Source organism: Salmo trutta, chromosome 2 (genome assembly GCF_901001165.1).
Source record: "Salmo trutta chromosome 2, fSalTru1.1, whole genome shotgun sequence".
Classification (NCBI taxonomy): Eukaryota; Metazoa; Chordata; class Actinopteri; order Salmoniformes; family Salmonidae; genus Salmo; species Salmo trutta.
Window position 1 is genome coordinate 64,817,210 of NC_042958.1, and position 21,259 is coordinate 64,838,468.

General features: G+C 42.0%; 1 protein-coding gene across 1 annotated transcript in view; it reads left to right on the forward strand.

Moving 5' to 3' along the window:
• Positions 1-21,259, forward strand: part of LOC115163372 (breast cancer type 1 susceptibility protein-like) — a 71,123-nt gene that overhangs the window by 23,986 nt on the left and 25,878 nt on the right. Inside the window, 4 exon segments of the mRNA XM_029715202.1 lie at positions 1,218-1,295; positions 1,473-1,513; positions 1,760-1,843; positions 3,235-3,292. Coding sequence (XP_029571062.1) covers positions 1,218-1,295; positions 1,473-1,513; positions 1,760-1,843; positions 3,235-3,292 — 261 coding nt within the window.

Below are 21,259 nucleotides of genomic sequence, written 5' to 3' on the forward strand. Positions count from 1 at the left end.
GCGGCAGCATCATTCTGTGGGGATGTTTTTCAGCGGCAAGGACTGGGAGACTAGTCAGGATCGAGGGGAAAGATGCAGCGCGATCCTTGATGGAAACCTTCTCCAACCTCCAACTGGGGAGAAGGTTCACCTTTACATTAGGACAACAACCCTAAGCCCACAGCCAAGACAACGCAGGAGTGGCTTCGGGACAAGTCTCTGAATGTCCTTGCGTGGCCCAGCCAGAGGCCGGACTTGAACCCGATCAAACAGGGCTTGAGAGGATCTGCAAAGAAGAATGGGAGAAACTCCCCAAATACAAGTGTGCCAAGCTTCGAGCATCATACCCAAGAAGACTCTAGGCTGTAATCGCTGCCAAAGGTGCTAAAACAAAGTACTGAGTAAATGGTCTGAATACTTATGTAAATGTGATATTTTGCTTTGTCATTATGGGGCATTATGTGTAGATTGATGAGGAGAAAAACTATTTCATCCATTTTAGAATAAGGCTGTAACGTAACAAAATGTGGAAAAAAGTGAAGGTCTCTGAATACTTCCCGAATGCACTGCAGATGGTTGTGGATTGAGACAGACTTAACCGATGACAAGACTGTTACTGATAGGAAAGTGTGTGTGTGTGTGTGTGTGTGTGCGTGTGTGCGCGGCCAACCACCAGACAGGAAGCTCCAGGCACCATCTCTAAGATCACAGCAGGGCTCTCGCCTACGCGCTCATTGCCGTGGGTCAGCTGTCTACTCTGCACTGTCAACCACCGCATGCTTGATATCTAGTGTAACTTCATATTCATAAAGGTGTAGCTTTATTACGCAGAGTGACGAAGTATGTCAGGAAGTCCGGTGATGTCTCTCTAACCTGGTTGTGGATCACATGCGGTGAAGCATTCATTTCCCACAGAATGCTGACTCGTACTCCACTGTGACTGTAAAATACGACTATGGATTTCCGGTTTGATGCTCTGCGCTGCCATTTACTGCTGGTTTTCCAAGTTCAGTTCATGATCTTACTGTCATTTTGAAAATCTTGTCATCAAATCACAAAACCCCAACATGGCAACAAAGTATTTGTGAACAGTGATTTCTTTGGGTGAGGTTAACGAAGTGTTTTGAGGCCATTTTTATGAAACTCTATGGATGACATTCATTGACGTTGTGATTTGTGTGTACTATGTGTATGTTTTCTCACGTCTACCCTACCTTTTGTTTGTCTGTCCGTCACAGATGGTGATCTGGTGTGTGAGCGCACGCTCAAGTACTTCCTGGGCATCGCAGGCAGGAAGTGGGTGGTGAGCTTCCAGTGTGAGTTCAGAGTTCCGTCACTGTAATTTGTCACCTCACCACAGAAAGATTTAGGGAAACCAGTGTTAATGTGAAACCACAGGGAATGGAAGGTTTCTTACGTAACACAGAGCAAGGAAAATGGGGATTGTTTGTGTTGCCGAATATAAGCATTATTTTTGTTCCTATACTCCACAGGGATTTCCGAGTGCTTCAAACAAGGGACAGTCTTAAATGAGGTACACTCTCTGCTTGCATGTCATATTCCAAGAGTAGATTCTAGTATATTCCATATGTTTCCCATTGAGTTAATCTCTGTTTGTGAAGCATGGATTTTAATTTGTATTTTTCTTGGTAATGTCCTGGTAATTTATTTTTCCAAAGTCTTGGTCGTAAAAAAAAACCATATTTTTTTTAATTTCAATGACAAATGATACTACCGACTTCCCTATTAAGAATATTTTAACCCTTCGTCACCCCTGCAGACGTCATTTGAGGTGCGAGGAGACGTTGTGAACGGACATGATCACCAAGGGCCCATGAGAGCACGGACCACAGGGGACACAAGTGTAAGTTTTACACCTGTACTGTTACACCTTCACTATTACACCCCACAATACATACTACACCCCATATCACACCTGCACTATTCCATCCCAGATGTACACCTAGGTATTCTATTACAACTCATTACCCCATATTGCATTTAAACTAATACACCCCCATATTACAAGATGTGTGCAGTCTTTTACTTTTTAAAAACGTTTTGCTGAACAGATCCTTTGATCTCCTGCTTCAAACCACTAGATATGTCATCTTGGAGTACACGCCTAGTCCTGCTTTAAAAAGTCCAACCCATTTTCTCATGGCGCTTTCGTCTCCTTTTGGATTGGGGCCAGACCTGAAAGCAGCATCAGAGGAATCTTTGCAACTCAAGAGGAAAATTTGAAATGGCTTGATGTCATGTTGGTATTATTGGCTGCTTTGAGGAGGCCCCTAATTGAATTAACCAGTAATTTCAGGCCTATTTGAAGGACCCGATTACAGTCTCCCCACCTTGATGGCTTCAGACAGACTGCCGTGTTCATATTCGCTCTCTGTCGCCAGACGAACAAGACAGACAGTCAAACCGATAAATTGGTATTCTAGGCGTTTGTCACCAGAATGCTGATTGCAAGATGTGAGTGGCATGGTGGGTGGTAGGGAGGTGGTTGAAAGGGAGGGGTGTGTGTGTGTGTGTGTGTTATCATGTCCTTGTTTTAATTCCACCTGAAGGGCATTAGGTGTCTGAGAAATATGTAAGCGAGACGTTTGTTCATCAGACCGCCACCGCGGGCTAACGATCATTATGGATGGAGACCGAAGTGTTGAGATTGAGCGTTTCTCAGTCAAATAGGTTGGAGCTTTATCTTCTAAAACGGTACCATCCAACCGAATCGTGGATATTAGCCTAGGCTTTGATGTGAAATCAGTGTTGTCACTTTATATGGCTTGACTGGCTATAAATAACTTTTATTGTTTGGACAAATGTTAACTATTGATAATGAAGTACTTCATGAGATACCCATTTAGAACATATTTTTTTCCATGTATAGGCCTAAATTAACAGTAAACAGTAGAGATGTGCCTGACTGGCGGTGCACTTCACCAAAAGCATGGATGTTACCATGGAGAATTCTGCACAGCTTGAGCCTTTTCTTGGCCCCATGTTCTGTTTGACACCATACTGGATTCAAAAGCAGTTAGTGCTTTTGGTTTAATACAGTGTTTTCCCTACCATTGTATAGGCAGGGTGGACCCCCCCCCCCTCCAACCTTGGCTCCACTGGTTTCAATGGAACGTTATGGTCCCACAGGACCTGGACGTTGCTTTGGGCCTCTGTGCCCCACCTGGAAGTTCTTATCTCCTGAATTTACAAAATCTAAACTGAGCTCCCGTCTCTCTCTCTCTCTCTCCCTAGCTGCTGATGAAGGATTACGAGATCTGTTTCCAAGGCCCTTTCACCGATATGACCACTGGTAAGTAACTGCAACGCCAACCAGAAAACAACCCACTACAGACCATACTACACAATCTCACCTCGCCAAGAAATGGGTTGAGGATGGAACACTTACATTTAAAAAAAAAAGAAAATTTTTCTTTTAGAAAATACCATTGATTTATTTGACAATGGTGGATGTTTAATGTTTTTGTGAAAAAATACAGTACTCTCTCTACTCGCACCCTCATTCAAAATAGAAGCCCATTTAAATTAGAAGTATCATCAGTTTCCCCTAGAGCCTTTTGCAGGTGACAGCTAGTTGGCTGAACTTTGGGAACGTTGGCTAATGGAACTATAGATATATATATCTCTTATATATAATGCTGTTTTAATTTGTGTATAGATATATAATTTTTTAAAGAAAGGAAAAAAGTGAAAAGGAAGAAGCCTGGAAGTCAGGAAAAACACAAGGTGGCCTTCATTTATGGAAAGCTTCCCCAGGACTCCTGGTGGTACCGCTCTCTTTAGAGACAAGAAAATGAATCCTCCTCTGTCTACCCAGTCCCCCTCATTTACCACTGAACTGTAGGACTCTCACACACACACACACACACACACACACACACACACACACACACACACACACACACACACACACACACACACACACACACACACACACACACACACACACACACACTCTGGCATAGAGGAGTAGTTCTCTGACATTGGGAACAGTTTGAAGCCCATTGTTTTGTGCCTGTCAATTTATTGAATGGTTAAAAATTGCAATGTGCAGATAGTCTATGGGAGGGTTGAGAACTGACTGAAAGTTATGGATGAGTCATAGCTAGAGTTTAACAACCAGCTTGGATCTCAAACCATGCTACAAAGACCTTAACACCAAAGACCTTAACACTCTACCCGCTCCACTACAGCCCTGTCAATGTTAATGAGGGCCTGTTCGACCCTCCTTTTCCTGCAGTCCACGATCATCTCCTTTGTCTTGCTCACACTCATCTCCCATAAGTGTTTTTAATTAGGTTGAGATTTGGTGACTGACACACACACACACACCCTTTAAACCAGCTGTGCTCCTTTGAGACCCCTCTTTCAAAGTCACTAAGATAACTTTTTCTAGCCATGGTAGACCCAATAATGGGCACCTGGGCACTTTCTTTTTTATACATGACCCTAAGCTTGATGGGATGTTTTAATTGCTTAATTAACTCAGGGACCACACGTGTGTGGAAGCACCTGCTTTCAATATAATTTGTATCCCTCATTTACTCAAGTGTTTCCTTTATTTTGCCACTTACCTGAACATTATACAGCAATTCGTTGCCCTTAGGGGTAACTGTGGAGTAAAGTTGGTGCCAAAGGTCTGAAAACATTTAAACATTTTTAAATTGTCTTAAGACGTAAACTTTCACTCTTCTTGGAGACTCTTTTTAGTACAGTGCCTTCAGAAAGTATTCACACCCCTTGACTTTTTCCACATTTTGTTGTTACATCCTGAATTTAAAATGGCTTGAATTTTTTTATTTCTTTTCACTGGCCTACACACAATACCCCAAAGTAGAATTGTTTTTTGGAAATGTTTACAATTTTAATTAAAGATGAAAAGCTGAAATGTCTTGGGTCAATAAGTATTCAACCCCTTAGTTATGGTAAGCCTAAATAAGTTCAGGAGTGAACATTTGCTAAACAAGTCACATACTAAGTTGCATGGACATGATTTTTGAATGACTACCTCATCTCTGTACCCCACACATACAATTATCTGTAAGGTCCTTCAGTCGAGCAGTGAGTTTCAAGCACAAATTCAACCACAAAGACCAGGGAGGTTTTCCAATGCCTCACAAAGAATGGCACCTATTGGTACATGGGTAAAAAAAAATTAAAAAAAATCTTACACTGAATATCCCATTGAGCATGGTGATGTTATTAATTACACTTTGGATGGTGTATCAATACACCCAGTCACTACAAAGATACAGGCGTCCTTCCTAACTTCGCTGCCGGATAGGAAGGAAACCACTAGATCCAAGACGAAACCTGGTTCAGTTTGCTTTCCACCAGACACTGGGAGATGTATTCACCTTTTAGCAGGGCAATAACCTAAAACACAAGGTCAAATCTATACTGGAGTTGCTTACCAAGAAGACAGTGAATGTTCTACTTGAAAATCTATGGCAAGACCTGAAAAATGATTGTCTAGCAATGATCAACAACCAATTCAACCGAGCTTGAAGAATTTTGAAAAGAATATGAAAATGATGTGCAATCCAGGTGTGGAAACCTCTTAGACTTACCCAGAAAGACTCATAGCCGTAATGGCTGCCAAAGGTGCTTCTACAAAGTATTGACTCAGGGGAATGAATACTAATGTAAATGAGATATTTTTGCAAACATTTCTAAAAACATGTTTTCACTTTCTCATGATGGAGTACTGTGTGTAAATGGGTGAGAAAAACATATATTTAATTCCATTTTGAATTCGGGCTGTAACACAAAATGTGACCGACTGGCTCAATTCGGTCTTAGGCAGCAACATTTGAAGCAAGCAAGCAGCACATTTATTTATAAATCCCTTTTTACATCAGCACATGTCACAAAGTGTAATACAGAAACCTAGCCTAAATCCACAAACGGCAAGCAATGCAGATGAAGAAGCACGGTGGCTAGGAAAAACTCCCTAGAAAGGCCGGAACCTAGGAAGAAACCAAGAGAGGAACCAGGCTCTGAGGGGTGGCCAGTCCTCTTCTGGCTGTGCCGGGTGGTGATTATAAGAGTACATGGCCAAATGGTGTTGTTTTTTTACATTGGTTAAAAGTAGAGACTCAGAGCTAGCAAATTGTATATCATACACTACAGTTGAGGAACAATAGGGAAAGTAATTCTGCTTTGAAAGTTGATAAACTGGAGAACTCTTGTTTGTCTACACCCATTCAGTATCGTTCACACCTTCTTTAAGCTTTAGCACCACCCATCCATTTAAGGATTCATATGTGAGGCTATGTACTAAACAACCAAAGATTTCAAGACCAAAGGCTGGTTTATACTACAGGTGTATTCGTAAATTTAATCTGGAGTGCCAGAGTATGTTCTGGGTGTTGTCAGATTGGCCGTTTTTGTAAATTCAGAGCGTTTCGCTTTCGGGGCGCACACTGGACGCTCTGGCCAAAAAGTAGGGTTGATCCGAGCTTTCTGACCTGACAACAGCAGTCAAGCACACATGCTAACTGGCTAACGTTGGCTAGCTTGCTGCCTAATTCCAGACACAAAAGACAGAACAGCTCACTCTAACCAATTTACTTGCCCTAGCAGAGCTGGTTGGTCTTTTTTACTGACACCGGCCATATTCAACGGGCGTTGAGCGTTTGTAAATTTGTCAGTTATTCTGCGCTCTGGCACACTCAAATGAGAGTGCTATGAAAAAGTTGTTGCAGTGACTTTCTATTGAAATGGATACTTGAATAGTGGAGTCTTTAAGTTTTTAGTACGCGATACATAAAACAAAACAAAAGCCGCGTTAGACAGGATTACCTACACATACTGGTCAGCTCAAAAAGACAGAAGCGTGCTATGTGACCAATCCGAACTCATCTGGCATGTCCAGCCCGCTCATTATCTCGGCTAATCATGGCTAGCGGGAAGGTTGCTGTCTTTCTCGAGCTTAACCAACTAGGCTTGTAATTTAACAATTATATTCATATTCACAGATGGCATATAAGTTTGTTATTAAGGCACATGAAAGTTCACATGTTTAAGAAGGCATTTCTGCCCAAAAAGTTTACATTAAAACGGCTCTCCTGTGAAGTAGTGACCCACGACATACGCCTAGTTTTCTGAATCGGGTCACACATCTGAAAATGTAGCTAGCTAACTAGCTAGACTATCCTACCCGTGTACATGGATGGACGCTTCTCTCTCTCTGTCACGGATTCCATGGTTGCCCTTAGTTTGAAGATGTAATCCGTAGACTTGTTTTATACATCAGCCTTTGTGTGTTCTCTTTTTGGCCTTGTCTGCATATTTGCAATCAAACACCAGAATTTTTTCCATCTCCTTAGCTATCATACTCAACTCGGTCCTCCAGAAAGTGGAGAGCAACACTTAAGCAGTTCTACTACGTGATATCTTTAAATAAAGCCGCTTTAGAAAGGATTACCTAAAACCTACTGACCAGCTCATGTTATGGACAGAAGCGTGCTACATGGCAGACCAATCCGAACTCCTTTCGCGGCATGTCCAGCCCACTCAATATCTCAGCCAATCATGGCTAGCTGGAAGCTTGCTGTCTTTTTCCCCGTGGCTTAACCAACTAGGCTCGTAATTTAACAATTGTATTTGTATTTACAGATGGCATACAAGTTTGTTATTAAGGCACATGAAAGTTCACATGTTCCAGAAGGTATTACTGCCCAAAAATGCATTTGGTAACTTAAAAAAAAAAGTTTACTTTCAAATGGTGCTCCTGTGAAGTAGTGACGTGCGACATAAGCTTAGTTTCCTGAAACGAGTCACAAGTGGAATAAGTTAAGGGTTGTGACTACTTTCTGAAGGCACTGTAGGTAGTTGGAGGTTGAGGTTCAATCTTCTCCCTTCATCACAAATTTGATAAGCGGCAAACACTGATGGAAAGAGACTGAAGGTTATCTATATCTTGTCCTTTCTGTCCACTCCGCATTAGAAGAGACACTGTTCAGAAGAGGTAGAGGAGAGTTCATATTCCGTCATGCAAAAACATTTCTTCTCCGTATGATGGATGGATGGATGTCCTGGGGCAACAAAGTGCTCCTAATGTGTATTTCTGCAGGCTGGATCAATGCAGGCTTGGCTAATGGGTTTGCGCTTGCGCTATAGATCAGGGGTTCTCAAGCTTTTGGGGCCTGTGACCCCTTTTCTGATAGCAAATTCATCAGGCACCCCATCATAATCAGAACACAACTCGAGTGAGATAAAAAAAAAAAAATATATATATATATATATATATATATATATATATATATATATATATATATACATACACATATATATATATATATATATATATATATATATATATATATATATATATATATATACTGCTCAAAAAAATAAAGGGAACACTTAAACAACACAATGTAACTCCAAGTCAATCACACTTCTGTGAAATCAAACTGTCCACTTAGGAAGCAACACTGATTGACAATAAATTTCACATTCTGTTGTGCAAATGGAATAGACAACAGGTGGAAATTATAGGCAATTAGCAAGACACCCCCAATAAAGGAGTGGTTCTGCAGGTGGGGACCACAGACCACTTCTCAGTTCCTATGCTTCCTGGCTGATGTTTTGGTCACTTTTGAATGCTGGCGGTGCTTTCACTCTAGTGGTAGCATGAGACGGAGTCTACAACCGACACAAGTGGCTCAGGTAGTGCAGCTCATCCAGGATGGCACATCAATGCCAGCTGTGGCAAGAAGGTTTGCTGTGTCTGTCAGCGTAGTGTCCAGAGCATGGAGGCGCTACCAGGAGACAGGCCAGTACATCAGGAGACGTGGAGGAGGCCGTAGGAGGGCAACAACCCAGCAGCAGGACCGCTACCTCCGCCTTTGTGCAAGTAGGAGCAGGAGAAGCACTGCCAGATCCCTTCAAAATGACCTCCAGCAGGCCACAAATGTGCATGTGTCTGCTCAAACGGTCAGAAACAGACTCCATGAGGGTGGTAATGAGGGCCCGACGTCCACAGGTGGGGGTTGTGCTTACAGCCCAACACCGTGCAGGATGTTTGGTATTTGCCAGAGAACACCAAGATTGGCAAATTCGCCACTGGCACCCTGTGCTCTTCACAGATGAAAGCAGGTTCACACTGAGCATGTGATAGACGTGACAGAGTCTGGAGACGCCGTGGAGAACGTTCTGCTGCCTGCAACATCCTCCAGCATGACCGGTTTGGCGGTGGCTCAGTCATGGTGTGGGGTGGCATTTCTTTGGGAGGCCGCACAGCCCTCCATGTGCTCGCCAGAGGTAGCCTGACTGCCATTCGATACCGAGATGAGATCCTCAGACCCCTTGTGAGACCATATGCTGGTGCGGTTGGCCCTGGGTTCCTCCTAATGCAAGACAATTCTAGACCTCATGTGGCTGGAGTGTGTCAGCAGTTCCTGCAAGAGGAAGGCATTGATGCTATGGACTGGCCCGCCCGTTCCCCAGACCTGAATCCAATTGAGCACATCTGGGACATCATGTCTCGCTCCATCCACCAACGCCACATTGCACCACAGACTGTCCAGGAGTTGGTGGATGCTTTAGTCCAGGTCTGGGAGGAGATCCCTCAGGAGACCATCCGCCACCTCATCAGGAGCATGCCCAGGCGTTGTAGGGAGGTCATACAGGCACGTGGAGGCCACACACACTACTGAGCCTCATTTTGACTTGTTTTAAGGACATTACATCAAAGTTGGATCAGCCTGTAGTGTGGTTTTCCACTTTCATTTTGAGTGTGACTCCAAATCCAGACCTCCATGGGTTGATAAATTGGATTTCCATTGATTATTTTTGTGTGATTTTGTTGTCAGCACATTCAACTATGTAAAGAAAAAAGTATTTAATAAGATTATTTCTTTCATTCAGATCTAGGATGTGTTGTTTAAGTGTTCCCTTTATTTTTTTGAGCAGTGTATATATATATATATATTGCATACAAGGAGTTTTACCATGACTTCGGCAGTGCATGGCCAGACAAACCAATTCTCGGGCCCTGGGAGCTTTTCTGTGTTGGAATGATGTGGGAGTACCCCAACAACAGAATGGTGTGGGCATATACCGGTCATTAAGAATATTAATACAAGTAGACCGCTGATTGGCCAGCTCAATGAGGAAATGACAAGCACTTTTTAAACGCTTGTCTCTTGATTTTTTTTTTTCAAGTTTATGCTTTGGCCACGAACAATGTTCCCTGTACATTTTTTGGGACACTGAGCAAATATTAGGTCTTGTGAGCGGAAAATTGAACATTCTTAATTTTTTTCCATCTTTTGGCATGCGTTTACAGTAGACACTGAGGCTGTACCCTGACAGTTTTAGACAACCACAATAGTATATTGGCTACTATTTGAGCGTAATGTAGGCCTACCAACAAAACGAATTAAGCAAATCCCATAACATTTTTACATGGAAATAGCTCATGATTTCTATGACATCCTACAGTAGCCTATATGTGGTGTTCAATGCTGGCATACATTGAATGAGACAAATATATATATTTTTTAAAACATTATGAAGGGCTTGACATTGATTAATGTAACACCATGGGCCAAATAGGTGACTGTAAATTGTATTGTGTTGTATGATGCAAGAAACCACAAAATAAAAGTCATTATTATTATTATTATTACCATACAGAGAATTAGACAATGTATTCTACCCTCTGCCTATGGGCTTATTTGCATATTCAATTCAACACTGAGCCTTTTAATTAAGACATAAGGTTATTACCTGACTGGCTTTTCAAAGAAATGTAGCCTACACTTGTGCTCTTGTAGGAAGCAGTAACTCCAAATTGCTGACCTATACTTATCTATAACTGGACTAATAACTTCAAAGAATATAAAAAAAATGTGCACACTCGTGGCTCTGATCTGAAAAGCACATTCACTCTCGGGTGATTTGAAAGACCACTCCTGGGCTATCCTCACCAATATAATTCTACTCGGGTGCACTTTGACTCTGCCTACAACAGAATCACAAACTCAATCTTGAAAAGTTAGGTTTGTTGCATTGAAAAGGGGCTGATATAATGTTGATTGGATCACAGAAAAAACCGTTGCTCTGTATAGTGCAAAGTAATGGGGCGAACTCGGTGACGTTCAATCTCTTTCGCCTCGGCGCGACCGGGCATTTCTTCTGCGAGGCAGTCTTGGAGGTGCATGGCCGCTCACCCGTGAAGCTTAGAGGGAACATTGGCCACCAATACGACTATAGGATGAGTCAACATTTTGGGTATGAGTTAACAGAATATTAACTTTTAAAAGTGAGATTTTCACTGGACAGTTACACTAATTTAAATTAAAAAATACAAATAATTGGTGGAGTACTATGAATACCAATGTCCCTGTGAGCCTCCCAGGCCCATGTTGAGAACACCAATTTTACATCGTATTACTTATTCCAAAATGCTTTAATCTGTTTAAACGGAGGGGGTGGACCCCCCGCAGTACCTCTGGGGGTCCGTGGACCCCACTTTGAGAACCCCTGCTTTAGATTACGTGCTAAATGTCTCTAGTGTCAGTGGGTGTGTGTGCATGCATGCGTTTGTGGCTTTCTTTCACGTGGAGAGGGTACACAACTGGAGTCTGTTCTCGGCAACATGTCTCAACAGGATCTTCATCTATTATTTACCTGTCTGCTTCCACTGTGTATCATGTGCAATCTATATCAGCTCTATGTGCATTTACTTGGCTTTCCCCAAATGAGGATTTTCCTGAAGTAGAAAATATTTTTTGTTAAAAAATGTTCAACTTTTTGCGTATTGAATAACGAGGTTGTTATTGCAAAAGATAATTTATCTGTGACTTAACTTTTATTCAGTCTGGTAAGTATGAAAAACGTAAGAAATTAAATGAATGTGGGTTTGGTTGCACTGGCTGCGCTGGAGACTTGGAGTTTGTCTAGAGAGCCCTGACCTCCACCCAGAGCCCTGACCTCCACCCAGCCACTACGGTGAATGCGTAACCAGGCTAGCACAGTGAAGGGAAGTACATCGGCTTGACTCTGTTTGTGTGGACTCGTTAATGTGAAAAGGGTACCGAATATAACTCCGCAAAACGAGCCACCCAGTGGTTGTCCAGGAGAAGGGCTGGACACCCCCTGGTATAGCCAAGCAATGTGATGGAAACTCTCTGAACATCACACCATCTGTGGATGAAGACCGACACAAACGATAAACAAGACAGACTGAAGACATTAACAAAGTGAATAAAGTGATACTTCAAATAAAAATGTACAGTATGTCGTGATATTATGTAGTTATAGTACGGACAGTGGAAAATATTGTGATATTACTTTTTTGTTCATTTCGTACACCCCTACTCTGACGATGAGAGCGTGTAAAAAGTGTTCCAGTCTTCTCACTGTATGAATTCATACCCAGAGGTCACCTCGGGTTTAGGTTGGTTTTGCGATGGTGTAGTCATTTATTGGCCAAGGGAACCGTGGAATAATTTGAGGAAGGAATACAGTCTGGTACCTAGCTGTTTTTGGATGTTGAAACTTACCAATGGCAATGTGTAGCCTGTGTCCAAAACACCCTAGTCTTGTCCATTTTGTTCAGCTCCAATGCTTTGACCATGTTCGATCCGCTGTCGGTGGTCATACATACTTGACGTGACTCTTTCATGCCCCAGGATGAAAGTGCCTCCCTCAGCCCAGCTGCAATTATGCCCCCGGTGTGGTCGTCTGGGAAATAAGAGGTCTGAAGGCATTTGCTTTGCAGCTTCCAGTTGTCGTCATTGTAATGAATCGTGAGGCTAATGTATGGCTCTGTGGTCCGGCTTGACCGTAAGTCGGCAGTGGTAGAGAAGAATGCAGCGTTACGGATTTTGTTGGCAACTCTGCCCCGACATTCTGTGTAGAGTTCTGGCAGACGTGTTGTTGAAGTATTTACGGCTCGGCATCTCATATCTTGGGTCTAGAGTTCGAATCAACTTTCTGAAACTGTCTTTCTCCACAGTTTGAATTGGTTCCATGTCGCTATGTGATACGTAATTGCACTCGTTATCTCATTCCACTTCTTTCTCTTTTTGTCATAGGGAATACCACTAACGAATGATGCCTTGAGTGATAGCTGAGTGCGGGTCTTGCTTGAAGATGTCTTGGGAATTGGGCCGGGGGTTTGTCGCACGCGTTCTGGTAGATTCTTCACATTCTATCCATGACGAGGTTTAGCGGCCTTCTCGTTCGACTGTTACTTAAGATGATCAGGGCCTCAAGCCAACTTTTTTAATGTAGAGAGAATGTTTGCTAAGTGCATGGTTAGACCATGTGTCGATACTGATAGAATTGAAAGAAAAGCAGTGCTGCTCTTGGATCAGCTTTCATTCAAATTAACATTAGAATTATTCCACAATACTGACGAGGGATCAGCTCCCGAGCGATATTACCACGTATGGCTGCAAACAGTAGGGGTGCATGGGTAAAATCACTGGAGAAGCCAAGCCAGGGGAAAAAAATCTATATTACAACCCACGTGTTGTGATAATTGTGTTGTTTGCTCTATAACCTGTTAATGCATATGCCTCGACACTATGATACATAGGCTGAGACAGTAGGAAGATACAGTGGCAGAATAAATTCAACCACACCTTTGTTTCATCGCAAAACCGGAGAGCAAGAACTGTCCGGTGAAGTCCACAAAACATATTGCACGTAACAAACAGTTACATGACCTACAGCATGGTCTAACAAGTTAATGTTTCAAACTACTAAACAGCTTTTGATTTAGAACCTCAGAGTTACCACAAAGAAAACATGCGTTGCCTCCACTATTCCAGCACCGTTTCAACTTTAACATCTAATCACCTTAAAGAAAAGTAGAAAAAACATGTTGACTTGTAGAGAAATGCCAATACCATCTTCGACTCATGTTGCCTAAACGGTCTATGACTCTGTCATGATACAGTACACGGTTTAGTTTTTGTTGTCCTAGGCTACCTGGATAAAATGCCAGCCCAGCTAGCTACAAAAGTAGGGTGGTTGGTCGGGGTGGGCGTATACCACAAACGCCTAGCAACCTAAAGGTTGCGAGTTCGAATCTAATCATGGACAATTTTAGCTAATTAGCGACTTTTGAACTAGTATCTACTTTTTTGCTACTTTTACGTTTTCCAAATTCGTAACATGCGCTATATATACAGAAGTATGTGGACACCCCTTCAAATGAGTAGATTCGGCTATTTCAGCCACACCCGTTGCTGACAGGTGTATAAAATTGAGCAAACAGCCATGCAATCTCCATAGCCAAACATTGGCAGTAGAATGGCCTTAAGAAAGAGCTCAGTGATTTTCAACGTGGCATCATCATAGGATGCCACCTTTCCAACGTGTCAGTTCGTTAAATTTCTGCCCTGCTAGAGCTGCCCCGGTCAACTGTAAGTGCTGTTATTGTGAAGTGGAAACATCTAGGAGCAACAACTTCTCAGCCACGAAGTGATAGGCCATACAAGCTCACAGAACAGGACCGCCGAGTGCTGAAGCGCGTAAAAATCCTCTGTCCTCGGTTGCAACACTCACTACTGAGTTCTGGAAGGCAACATCAGCACAAGAACTGTTCATCGGGAGCTTCATGAAATGCGTTTCCATGGCTGAGCAGCCGCAAACAGCCTAAGATCACCATGCGCAATGCCAAGCGTCGGCTGGAGTGGTGTAAAGCTCGCCACCATTGGACTTTAAAGCAGTGGAAACGCGTTCTCTGGAGTGATCAATCACGCTTCACCATCTGGCAGTCCAACAGACAAATCTGGGTTTGGCGAATGCCGGAAGAACGCTACCTGCCTGACTGCATAGTGCCAACTGTAAAGTTTGGTGGAGGAGGAATAATGGTCTGCGGCTGTTTTTCATGGTTCGGGCTAGGCCTCTTAGTTCTAGACGATACTGTGCTCCCAACTTTGTGGCAACAATTTGGGGAAGGTCCTTTCCTATTTCAGCATGTCAATGCCCCTGTGCACAAAGCAAGGTCCATACAGAAATGGTTTGTCGAGAACGGTGTGAAGAACTTGACTGGCCTGCACAGAGCCCTGACCTCCACCCAATCAAACACCTTTGGGATGAATTGGAACTCCGACTGCGAGCCAGGCCTAATCGCCCAACATCAGTGCCCGACCTCACTAATTCTCTTGTGGCTGAATGCTGCAGGGACTTGCTTCCAATGTTCCAACATCTAGTGGAAAGCCTTCCCAGAAGAGTGGAGGCTGTTATAGCAGCACAGGGGGAACCAACTCCATATTAATGCCCATGGTTTTGGAATGAGATGCTCGACGTGCAGGTGTCTACATACTTTTGGCCGTGTAGTATATTTGTCTTTGAGCATTTCATATATAAATGTAATATGTTGATTTGATTGAGTTTTGTTGCGTCACCTTGAAGTCGGGTCAAATGTTCTTGGCTAATGTCTAATATTGTCTGATCTGAAGTACTTAGCGTCCGAGTCCTTTACATTACCGTTCTCCTAGCAGCGGGATATTATGCTTGTATTGGTTAGTAGAGACCTTACTGAGTATTTCCCACCCCACTTTAGCCGAGAAATGTATAAAAGTTCTCTACAAGCCAATATGTATCCCATGTACAGTCTATTAGTGTATTGCATTTGGGGCTATGGCGGGGGCGAAGAACGACTTGGTGCTGGAAGTTCCAAGTCATGAAAATCAAGTTCTAGACTCAAGTTGCCTAATACAAAACTGTTTTAACCCCCCTTTTGGAACATCTACAATTTCATAATTATTCATAAACCTTCAGTTTAAAGAAAGAAGTGCACGCTTCGGACATACCATTGACGACCAAGTATAGCTGTGAGAATTCAGCTGAAAGCACTCTGAAATCTTGCATTCAAAACAAACCAAAATGCCAGTGTCCTCATTACAACTCTCCAACTTGAACGAGGCAGTTGTTGACTCCATCATGGCCGAACAATAGAAGAAAAAAATTGTCACAATTCTGACTTGCGGGCCTTTCAAATGCCAGATGTGCACTTTGGTGTGACGGAGCCCTGAATGCTGTTTTCAGCATTTCCCCCAAAGTCACAGAGAAACATTGGGGTATGGATTCAGCTTAACTGTCTTTGACAATAGCATGCATTTTATTGGAGACAAGGGAAAAAACACTGAATTAGACCTCAGCCCTTTCAGTACTTGTCTCAATGTGACGTTGTTTCTCTGTCCCAAACACAGCACATCAGCTGAGTTATTGCACTGTTTTACGAGAGTGATTTTTAAGGGCCAAACAACAATGGACATATTCAAATGGCTCAATAGACAATGGCCAATGTGCATAAAGATGTCGGAATTCAAATATAGTATGATGTCATTGTTTTAGCCATAGAAATAAAATGAACAGAACAGGCTTGGAACCTCTAACCCTGTCAATTTGACTGGTATACTCATGGGTTCACTCGCAATGGCTGTCTGATATTGTGACGCACTAATTTCCATGGTGATGTAGAATGTTCATTGAAATGATGTTACCTGATGTGGTTCATTCAATGGAATGTGTTTTTGTAATGCCTATTTGAGTTGAATCAACAAATCACAGCACATATTGATGTGTTGATGTCCTGCTTTGCTCCTATGCAAGTATACCCAATGGCTGTCAGTCCACCCATTATGCAATCATTGACTTGAATGGGGCATCCCATTCTATTCATTCTGTTTCTATGGCTTTAGCACTATCTACTGAGTTTTTAAATTGTGATCAACTTGGTTCAATGCACCAATATATCGGCAATATGTACTTTTTTTAAATTTTGTTTTCAAATTGGCCACATCTTGGAGATAAAAATGAGGATGATGTATACTGTACTAATGCCGATACAAAAAAAATATTTAACGGAGAGCAATGTATAATACAGCAAACTTAGCCAACAAGGCATTTGTTGTAAGTGTATGGAGACCGCCATACTACTTGCGCCTTGTGGAGCAGCGCAGAGCTGTCGGGAAGGCAGTTTGTGTTTATACAGGACCTGCTGCCCCCCACTTACCATCAACCAATCAGTGTGGAGCTATACGTAGGTATATTGAGCCCTCCGCATTGTTACAAAATGTGGGAGGTGCACAGCGGTGCAGTACAGAGTTGCCCATCTCTGGTCTAAACCGGCGAAGCCAGATGGTTAACTGGGCCAAAAAAACTGTCTTCTCCAGCAGGTGGCGTTTTCCATTCCTTTGCACACCATGCAAGGAGTTTTTGCATGGAGGTCAAGAGTTTGAATGGCTTATTTGCTTTATTAGATTTATTTGATCTAATAAAGTTTCGTAATGCTAAGGTTGTTACGAGTGTACTGATATAAGTAAGACACATGACATCCTGACAACTTTGAGAAAAAACACATCACAGTTGTCGCGAGATGGTGAAGCACATTCATGACATGAGGAAAGTAGAATAGCATCTCTCGCCATTGAATGCAGGTAATTGACGTCAACACCACACAAGAAGTCCCATTTTTAGGGTGGAAACATGAATGTCTTGTCATTATATCCAAAACTCTGATCTAAAGCAGGGGTCTGAGCGGATTGTCGGGGGCCGGAACATAGTTATGATAATCTGTACAATGCAAATTGACCACAACTATGCCCAAAAATGGATTTGTTCATTTCAGAAACAGTCATGTCTCAATGTAATAAAGGTATGAAATGATCACATTTCTTTTTTTATTCATGGGAATACTTGAACAGATTTCCTAAATGATACTCATTTTTAGCTGAATTCTTGATGATTTGTCTTTTTTTTATCTAAAACTAAAATATATATATATTTGCTTTGGGTGGACCAAGAGAAATCTCTCACAGGACGGTTTTGGCCCACAGGCCACCTGTTGCCGACCCCCTGGTCCGAAGTCTGCGTGAAGGAAAGGACATTCTCGCATCAAGTTCAGTTTTTATAAATGCCAACTCTTGCGGGAAAAATGGCGCATGCGCATTTTGAGGTATATTTTGTACGTATGCACGGTACATATGGTGTCATTTTAGAGTCTGCTTTTCTCCTCATTTAACACCGATTGACTTAATAAAAGGCACATCTCAATAGGTTCAGGTATGTCATGACAGCACAAGTGGGGGGGGGGCTTTCCTCTTTTGTTCTCTATTTCTCTACTGTTCCTCAAGTAAGGAGGGAGGCTGATGACATCACAGATTCCCATCAGACAAATTTCTTGAATGTCCTACTCGAAGTTTGCAGTTGTTTTGCTCAACTTATTTTTTTATTCTTTAGTGTGTGTACTGTAGCGAGTCTTGAATGATGGGGCAAAATGTTGATTTCTGCCTAAATAGACATACCCAAATGTAATTATTTTTCATGAGATGGCCATAAACAATAACTGGTAATGTTACACAATTTTAGAAAGGTCTGGAACTCACCTGTCTTGTAAAAATAGAACAAATTGCTGAGGTGTACTCACTTTTGAGGACACAAGCTCAAGTGCATAGTACAAATATTATGAAAAATCACAGTGGGGCAATAGGGCTTGAAATGACTGAAATGCTTTCTAAATATAGTAACAATCAAATTATAAACAACATAACATTTAGCCTTATAACTCAAAAATAAATGTGATCAAACTTAGTAACAGTACAATATTTCCTGTAACTGACAAATATTTTTCTCCTAAACGTCCACTGAGCGGTGCAGACACACGATTCAATTGTGTGCAGATTCATTACAACTTCAGCTTTAAGCACAAAGTGACTTCATCCTGTCTGTGACCAAGAGAAAGTGGACATGTTTCAATTCTATGAAATGATTTAGTATTTAGTTTTTTTATGTTGTGACATCTAAATACGGCTGAGAATGTCACAGCGAGATGAAATGTCAACTGTTGGATTTGCTAGACGTTCACCTGTCCGCTGAAAATATGGTAGTGGAGAGCAGACAAATGGGGCTTTCTGACACTATAAGGCCCTACGATGTTCACAGGGTGCTTTGTAAAACAAAATGTCAATCGGAACCAGTCCAGAACCGCTCAAAGTCCCCCATACGGGGCTTAACATCTAAGAGGCTCTAGACAATGTTACAGAATTCACGGGCAGTTCAGCATATTTAGGTTGGGGGAAAAGTTGATGCAAAACATTGGTGAATTCAAATGTTCAGCTGAAAGGTCCACAACAATTTGCAATAGTTTGAGTTTCTGTAAGATAAAGCAGTCTTTTGCCAAATTACATAAATTACTGCAAAAAATGAAAACATTCTTTCAACACAGTAAGTAGACCAGCTTATGTAAAATGATTGACTGTATGGGTAGGCTACAGTATTTCTAAGTAAAAGTAGCATAACATCGTAAATCTATTTAATCTCAGAGCCTATACCAAGGCAGGATATAGAAACACTATAATCTATAAACAACATATTGACAAACAATTCATCCTTTCCTTCGAAGTGTGGGTTGTTGCCTTTTAAAATTGTTTCCAATATAAAATCAATCTTACAGAATGTGCGGACATGCACTCGCTACAGGCAGCGTTCATGTTTAGTTTGTTTTGATATTTTCCAGTGTCTTTTTCAATCTGCCCACACCTCTACAGAAATGTGATCAAATATGACATTGCTCCTTCTTTTACAAGCTGCGCTTGGCTTAATTCCAATAGTGCCAAATTATACAGCAAATAAAGGGCGTTACTGACACCATAAAAAGGTGAACGGAGGGTGTATTTCCGGGCATGAGTTTTAATGCCGTTCACCTCGTGCACAATTTTACTACAGGTCTAATTTATGATGGGAAACATGGGTATGCATGGCGTGCGCGAAGTTTATATTTCTCAATATTTTTCGACATATTATTTTCAGAAATGGCGCACGCAGATATTTCATGTGAAATGTACGCGAAGGTCATGAGCCCTATGGGCCCGGGTCAAAAGTAGGGCAATATACAGGGAATAGGGTGTCATTTGGTACTAAACCATTGTCTTGTTAATAGCTCTACATAAAGGAGCGTTGTAACCTAGTGATCAGACATTTTGTACCAAACAATTAAGTGTGCATTGAACAAAATTATTCAGCTGACGTGGAAAGAAAGGTGGACAGATTTGTTGAAATATTGATGTGGAGGGAATGGTAGGAAGAGCTAAGCCTGGACTGCAGGCTAGGCAGCATCCCTTTGTGAATGATGCTGCTGCTGCTGTTGAAATGTATTACAAGGGAAATTAGCTCTAAACAGTCTGTGAGGCCATCTGGCGTGACTGCTTGTGTGTGAGATTTGTATGTACTATATACCAGGGGCACAACTTTGGTTTTAGAAGTGATGTGTGTAGGGGAGACTCCAAACAGCCTACCCGACCCCCTCAGAGGCGTCCGTATGATCCTAAAGCACACCGTTGCCTTGTTTTGTATCACATTCCAATTATAAAACTGGGAGGGACAAAAATTGTATTTAAGAGTGTGGGGAGGACATGCCCCCCCTGTCCCCAGTGAAAGTTGCGCCCCTGCTATATACTCTGCATGTGCTTGTAGCATGCTTTAACATCATTGTATGTGTGTAGGGGAGATGAGACATCATAGACTGGTTGCCTTGAAACCTGAAGACAACTTGTTTGCCACCTGGGTGAACAGTTAGCCACTTAGCCTAGCAAGGATGACTGCCTTTTGAGGTGATTTGAATCTGTGCTTTACTATTCACCTAGGCCCTACTTACTGGTATATCTGGAGCAAATGTTGTTTTCCCCAAAATGATATTCTGCAGCCGTGTGAACAGATATCAGGTTGATTTTGTTCAGTATTTTTGTTGGTGAATGACAGCCTCAGTCACTACAGTGTGCTCTTTCATGGTTCAGTATCTATTTAAAGAGACCTGTACACCCGCTGCCAGGGAATCTCAAATTCTTCACATAAATAGTTTTTCTCTCCAGGTAGGTTTCCATCTAATTGGTGACAGATTTTCATGCGAATATTCAAATATCTGCATAATGAAAATATGCGCATTTTCTCACCAGTGGTGTGTTTCCACCAAATAGACGTGGTACGGATAAAAGTCAGTGTGTGATGAGGTAGTGCACACAATACATTTTTCTCTTAAGTTTTCATGTACCGAACAAAAATCTAAAGTTCAATGTGTTTCCATCACATTTCCACTGATAGCTTTGTCACAAACTGTTGCGTTAAATAGCAAATGTGCCTACTCTGGTCTTGGTACTTTCACTCTAGCCAACAGCTGGCAGATACAATGCAGATAGGCTTGTCTACATGATGAGATTATTATGGATAAGAGATTCATATTATTTGCCAAACAGCAGTAAAGCATCATGTCACCAGAATAAGACTCATG